Below are 7,260 nucleotides of genomic sequence, written 5' to 3'. Positions count from 1 at the left end.
ATTAAGGAAACTCACACCAAGTGTTTTTCCCCATTAACATTAGGAGCTGTTAAATTTTTCACAAGCAACTTGGATGAAATTACTAAAAGCTTAAGAGCCATTCAATTTTACTTTAACACCCTGAACCAGATACTCAGTGATAATATGAAAATGTAAGTCACTTTTAGAGGATGCCACTAGCTTTCTAATCTAACTTGTGCCGCCTCCTTTGTTATGCTTTGTAACCTCCTGCTGGTCCAGGGTCTAAAAATGGAACAGAAATGCTGTTGGTGTAGTTTCCTCTAAAGCTGAGTGAGTTCATCTGGAGCCCATTATGACTTGTTATTCTAAGTGTGTGGAAGCATAGGAAAAGAGCAAATGGTTTAACCTTCTTCTCTGGGCTCTCCACCAGCTGCCACTGGTTGCTCTTGATCTGCTGCAGCTCATCAAACTTGGCAGTGACGTCATCGATGGAAAGTTGCAAAAGGTCCCAGAATCCAGCCAGGTCCTGAGATGTGGGTCTGGGCATGGCACTGGGGTCCTAAAGAGACGGAGGGGCTTATAAAGATGTGCATCAAATCCAGTGTTCAAAAGTCCACCTTCTTTCTGGGACTTGCCGTTACTCAAAGCTACACTTGAACCTCACCACTTTGACCACTGTGTGGCAGTATAGCACCAACATTGGCTCATGACCTCAGCTGGCAGTTTTTGAGAATTGTTTTTTCTCCATTATTTGCTTAAGCGATTACTGTGATAAACAAGTCGCATATGTGCAGAATGCTGAAGACACGGAAGCAAAGAGATACACTGTTACAAAATTGTTGTGTTTTGTCTTTTTGTAACAGCATCGATTTTGCCTGCCTGAGTGTTTTTCCAGAGAGATTTAGTTTCTGTGTTCGGACAGTACCGTAATGTAATTATTATCTAAGAAGATTACATTTCATGTTAAAGAGAAACCTGGTACACACTGCTGCTGTATTTCTACATATATGCACATCTGGATGTTGCTTGCACATCACAGCTCACAAAATTAAGCAGATAGAGCCTCATTACTTCAGACACCACACAGAGAATGAGTGTGCGCTGACATCAAGAAAAGGTCTGTCAAGCCAAACTTCAAAAGCAAATTCAGAGCTTTTTATAGATACAAAATGCAGTTCTTCCTCCATCCAGCAGGTGAAACAGATCCATTCTCCCATTCAGACATGTCTGAAAGCTCAGGGCAATCTAAAGCTTGTCACTACCAATGTTAGACTTAATTCATCATCCTATTATCTGAGGGGAGAGAGGGAGAGAGAGTGGCCCAAAATCATCTAAAGAAGAGCAACACAGTGAGTTAAGAGACAAAAAAAAACCCCAGCAGAAGGCAGTGAGAGAGGTGATTTCAGCCACCTCCACAAGGTTTTGCATTTCATTTACATTTTTGTTTTAATTATCTACGTTTTATAAAGAGGTGATTAAGTTTCAGGCTGCCTCTTTGTGTATCTGCAGAAACATCCCCATTTACGATTCTGCAATCTTTTGATATATGCTGACTCTGTAAAGTCTGCATTAGAAAAGGTATGAGTTTCCAGCAGACGTGACATGATGGCTAAACAGTGAGACAGCGTGGCAGTCCATTACTAAAACTCTGAGTTCCCATTCAGACTGCTGTCTCTGTGCATTAATGGATAGCCTCAACACAGGTGCTGCTTCCTATTGGAATTCCCCTTTCGTTTACTGCGGGGTCAATAGCTGCAGAGAGACTGCTTCGCTATCGATCTCTGTGGTCTATTTCTGGAAAGCACACAAGTGCAGCGTCAGGCCAAGCGCCTTCTCAAAGCGCTGAGAAAAAGGAGCCAATCAACAAGTTTACCCCTGACCTTTTGTGTGTTTTTGTACAGCATGTTGAAACAGGGATTTTGTCTGAAAGACATGCAGTACTCACCAGATTCTGCTGGCATAGCCAGTAAAACTGCTGAAACTTTTGAGACATTAATAACTGAGCACTCCCAACTGCACTTCGGATTTTTCCTAGGACTGGACACGTACACAAGCACAGAGAGAGGGAGAAAGAGAGAGTGCTTTATTACAGACAGCTTGGCAAAAGCCAACATGGTGAGCAATATCTTTCGGTCATTCACAAGAATCCAATCTGCTCACAAAATGCCTGTCACGATTCAGTATTCTCATTTTCAATGACAGCTATTACTGAGAATGTTCGGCTTGGCTATACTGCTATAAAGTCTGCAAAAAGAACATTCAAAGAGTAAATGTCATGAAAGCATTGAAATCCCGCAACAAAAGCACTGGATTTGACAAAAGTGTCCTTTCCATCAGTACACTCACTCTCCTCTGACAGGTCATGCTCCTCTGCCTCTGCCTCCATCTCTTTGCACCATGCCTCCAACCGCTTGGTCTCGTTGTGAAGGAGCTGCATAAACCAGCTGCCGTCCCTGCGGAGGGGGGTTACTCGGCCTGTGTCGGTGCTCTCCAGGCTGGGTTCAACCAGCCAGGGTTCAGGCTGCGGGCTGGGTGGCCCACTGGAAGGCCGGTAGTCCTCCCTGTAACTGAAAAGGCCCTGTGTGCGCACCGTACGGATCGCTCCATACTGTGTTGGCGTGCTGGGCTCAGAGTGGCGGCCGAAGGCACCACCGAACTGCAAACCTTTATCCTCCATGGAGGGAAATCCCTCCAACTCCATGTCTGCTTGCACTGCAGTGGTCACACTGTTGGAGCGCTTGAACCTCCCATGCCTACCAGGAACACAATGAAATGTAAAGACTCTAACTGAGATTTTAAAAAATGCACTGTGACACTTTCCTTCATCTCTGCTACATACCGTTTTTTATCCTCCACCTGGATCCCTATAGAATGGAACTGAGGAAGGCCTTTAGTGTCAGTCTCAGAGTCTGTCACAGTTTCCACCTGATAAATGCAACAAGAGAACACTGAAATTTACAGACACGCCAAAGTACAGATGCACATTTTTAGCACCTAAAAGAAGTTTGACATTGAGATGTTTGTTACATACTGCCAAGTATTAAAAAAACCCAACTTACGTGTAAGAGTAGCTTTACATTATCAATTTACATTATCACTGATTGATCGGCTGATTCAGATCTGCAGTTTTCTATTTACCACACTGAGCTTGATGGCATTGACTCAGTGTAAGCCTGACTTAAGAGTCATTTTACACAATCGAAATGTCAGGTGTGCTGTGGGATTTGGTATATCTCTGGCCTACAAAACACCTGCCACGCCATGACTTTCTTGCCATATTTGACCCACACAACATTTGCCAGAACTGTAACTGAGTCATAAATGCCATAAAAGTGCCATAAGTAGAACTTAGAGCTCAAATGTGCCTAATTTCTGATACAAAAAGCACCATAGGGATATATGACCTGTTTGTAATTACAGTACATGATCTATGTGATAAAATTGGTTACCCCTAGAAATTTGCACAGGTCCCAGAAAAAGTTGAATTTTATCCAGGAGTTTGGCACTTCTTGAGCAACAAACTATGCAATAGAAAATCATCTAGTTTACATTAGAGTCCTGGTAGACACATTTTCATAGAAAATATGTGGAAATGCCCACAGGTCCAAAATAAATACAGTCTGCAAAGGAATTCTTGCAATGGAGTGGAATGTGGACACTTGCCTTCAGGGCTAGCTAAGCCAGACAGTACATAAAACAGAGACCTTCTTTATCTCACAGCAGACCTCCTTGTTTAAGCAGTAACATGATGGGAGCTACCTCAGCTGGTAGTGAAGGTGTGTTCAAGAGGTGAAAAACATAAATCACCAATTTATCCTTGCTGCTGGGTTCTTTTAATAAGCCCTCGGTAGTCTTGACATATGTAAAGGTCAACAAGACTCCATAGCCATGCACATTTGGGTATTAGTCACAATGAAAGAAAAATGACACATTGAACTAGTGCGGACACTTGTAGTTTGTCAGTTCAGCATTTTAATGTCTCTGTGCCCAGAGATGTATTAAAAAAGATCAGTTATTTATACATTTTGACAAAAATCATAGAAGCCAAAATGCCATCGTAATTTTCATTCTCTGAATCATGACCCAAGTTTATACGATTAAGAGCAAAGAGTGGAGATTATACTGAATGTCTGATTCACATTGGCGATCTGTTTATCAAAATGAGAAGTAGCCTTTCAGCCAGGACAGAACAAAAGAAGACAAATGGGACCTTCCTGGCACTTGGTGTAATCAGGGGAGTGGAGGGAGGTGGGGTTTAGCAATAGAGGCGAAAGAGGAAGTGAGTGGCCCGCGGTTATGTTGTTACCTGTATCCCAATAGAGGAACGTGGGGTTTTGAGGTACTCCTCAGCCTTGGACACCAGCACTGCTTTGTCGCATGTCTGGACCGAGGTGTGGCTGCCTAACGATGCATGCCTCTTGCTTGCTGCTGACTCCATGGCCATGGTAACCGCCTTGGTGCTGTCCAGGCTGTCCATGGAGCTGTAGATGGGACGGCCGAGACTGTCTGTGGTCCACAGACCACCCCGTGGATGCCTGCCCTCATGGTAGGCATCTTGGGTGGACTCTGTACTGCTCTGGGCTGTTACAGAGATAAGAGGCTTGGTGGTGGTGCGCGGGGGCACAGGAGGTGGAGTCTTCTTGTAACTGGGAGGATATGATACCGCTGGATAGCACAAGCAAGATGAGAGGACGAGGACAAGGCAAGACAAGGGTAGAGGATAAAAACAAAAAATAACATGAGAATGATAAATGTGGCCAAAGCTGACGAGTGTGTGATAGAGAAGCTTCATAGCTTGATGAGAGATTAGGCATTAGGGCACTTAAAGGGAGGGAAATGTCATTAAGGTAGAAAGCATCAGCAGCTTTGTAATATGTCTGTGTTTATTGGAAAGTACAATGAAGGATTATGGGAAGATTTTTGGTCTTTCAAGTGCAAATGAGAATTTGATGGTAATCCATCCAGATGGACCTCACTGCAGAATTGGAAACATACCAATTTCACTTGCTTTGCAAAGGCATATTAAAACACCTAAGATTTAGTTGTTCAGCATAGAAATTTTGATGCCATTCAATTTGTAGGAAAATAGTCTTGGCAGAAAAAGCATAGTTCAATTTAGTTAAATATATATAATATCCTCTTTCAAGTATGATCTCCATGGTAAATGTAGATACTATCGATTTGTTTGCATATATACATTTTACATTTTATTAATTGGATGCTCTGGTTTTTGTTTTAGTAATACAATTCAAGTAGAAGTACTATGAAACTCCCTACAGTTACCTACTTTAGCCTGACTGGATCTATTAGTGAAATCTTTCTTTAATTATATATTGTTTTATACATACCAGAGAGTAATCATGTTCCTTAATTTTATAATGGCATCTATCTGTAAAACCCTAGTTAATTAAAGCCTAAATCCAAAGGTTGCTCCATAAATTAAGCTTGAGTTTAATGGGCCCTCGAAACTGGTATTTTTTTTTACCACCAAACAAAGCCCTAAATCAACCACTGACTAGATTAAGACTGAGAAAATCACAGCTTGAATAATTATAAGCTATATTGAGAAAAAGCCATTGTGCCCCATTTGAAGCATCACTCATTCACCTCTGCAGCGCTTTTGATGCACTTGGAACATCTCCCACTCAGGCACACATAGAAAAATATGCTAGTCTTCAGTAGCATACTGCAGGAATTTCATAGCAAGCTTCAGATGTTGACTCTACACTGACATAGAAAGGTGCAGACTGTTTCTAACATAGCAAAATTACACAATCAACTTTTGATTGCAGGTAATTACATGCAATATGTAATAAAAAGCCACACTGAAACCTGTTCAACCAAACCTAGTCACAGATTTGACTTCCTTCCAACTGGAGTTCTGTAAGACACAGCAGGTGAGTACCAAAATATAAAGAGCACAGTGACTCAGACAGCATGCAACTCAAAGCTTTCTATTTTTGCATCCTGGATTTGTTTGACTTACTGAAAGAAGCTGAAAATGTCACAGATTGCTTGGTACCAGAAACAAGCTGAATGATACAAATGTCTGAATGTCTCTACTCTACTGTCTGTATTTGTTTACTGGCACAATTATGTCGCCAATGTATCATTTTCAAGTCAGTTCGTTAATTAGATTTTTAAATAAAATATTAAAGATGCTCATTGGCTGTTTATTTTTGAAGATTTCTTTTTAATCCAACAACTGAACATAACACTACATTAGAAGGAAGTTAAATAAATATAAAGTACAGATCGTTTACACAGTAGCCTTTAATAGTAAGACTATGAACTTAAATAGATCAACAGTCTTCACTAATCTCATCTATAATATCTATTATTACCAGCTAGACCAAGTCAAATGTTTAATTCTTATTTTCCTCACGATATTTTCAAAGATATGTGAAGCAAATCCCATTTTATTTCTTGTACATCAATCCTAAATGTATGTATTTATATATACAGCGCTACTACAGGTAACTTTTTGGTAAATCACTTGGGACTGTTAGGGTCCCTAGGTCGTTGACCCAGTGTTTTGTGTTTTTGGTTCTTTGATTTTGTTATTTCATTATATTCTAGCTTTGCTTTACGGGTTTTTGGATTATTCTTAGTTAAGGTTCTCTGGGTGGGGTTTGGTTAGAGTTTTAGTGTTCTGGTTTTCTGTCTGTGTAATCCTTAGTTGCTGTCTCCCCTGTCTGCCCTGGTCCCACGTCTCTGTTCCCTCTGTTGTAGTGACTGCATGTGAGTCTGTGTCTTTTGTTCAGTCTCTGTTATGTTTCCTGTTTTACTTTGAAAGTCCATGTCTCATGTTAATGTGTCTGGTTTTGCTTCCTTTGTCTCGTTAGGCCTGATTTGCCCCAGCTGTGTTTCCCTCCTGTTACTCATTCCCTGATTGCTCCCTCTGTGTATTTAAGCCCTGTGTTTCTCTGTGTCTGTGCCGTGATCTACCGTTTATTTTGCTGTGTGTTTTGTCAGTCCGCCGGTGTTAGTTTATTTTGATTTTTCCCAGTTATGTTATGTTTGAGATCAACATTAAAGCTGTTTCGGTTTAAGTTTGTCTCTGGAGTCTGCACCTTGGGTCCTATTCCTGTCTGCACACAGCCGTCACTTAACAGGGACACTGTTTGAAACATCAGCTCTTCCACATTATTTCATATGAGCAGTGTTTAAGTCAACTGGGCCAACTATTTAGCAAAAATGGGCCACTCATACAGTGGTTCAAATCTGCTGAACGGCTACCCTGCGGTACCCCTGAGCAAGGTACTGTCCCTACACACTGCTCCCCGGGCGCCCAATGGC

The 7,260-nt window shown here is 41.5% G+C and overlaps 1 protein-coding gene across 1 annotated transcript in view; it reads right to left on the bottom strand.

The window, feature by feature from the left end:
- The window catches only part of dlgap2b (discs, large (Drosophila) homolog-associated protein 2b), a 50,850-nt gene that overhangs the window by 11,536 nt on the left and 32,054 nt on the right, over window positions 1-7,260 (bottom strand). Inside the window, exons 7-11 of the mRNA XM_080290044.1 lie at window positions 4,268-4,626; window positions 2,801-2,886; window positions 2,308-2,714; window positions 1,907-1,998; window positions 368-520 (exon numbers count right to left, since the gene is read on the bottom strand). Of these exons, the coding sequence (XP_080146170.1) occupies window positions 368-520; window positions 1,907-1,998; window positions 2,308-2,714; window positions 2,801-2,886; window positions 4,268-4,626 (1,097 nt within the window). The remainder of the gene's footprint in view (window positions 1-367; window positions 521-1,906; window positions 1,999-2,307; window positions 2,715-2,800; window positions 2,887-4,267; window positions 4,627-7,260) is intronic.

This window comes from Astatotilapia calliptera, chromosome 15, assembly GCF_964374335.1.
Source record: "Astatotilapia calliptera chromosome 15, fAstCal68.1, whole genome shotgun sequence".
Classification (NCBI taxonomy): domain Eukaryota; kingdom Metazoa; phylum Chordata; class Actinopteri; order Cichliformes; family Cichlidae; genus Astatotilapia; species Astatotilapia calliptera.
The sequence above is the reverse complement of the archived record's forward strand: the minus strand, read 5'-3'. Positions and strand labels throughout refer to the sequence as shown.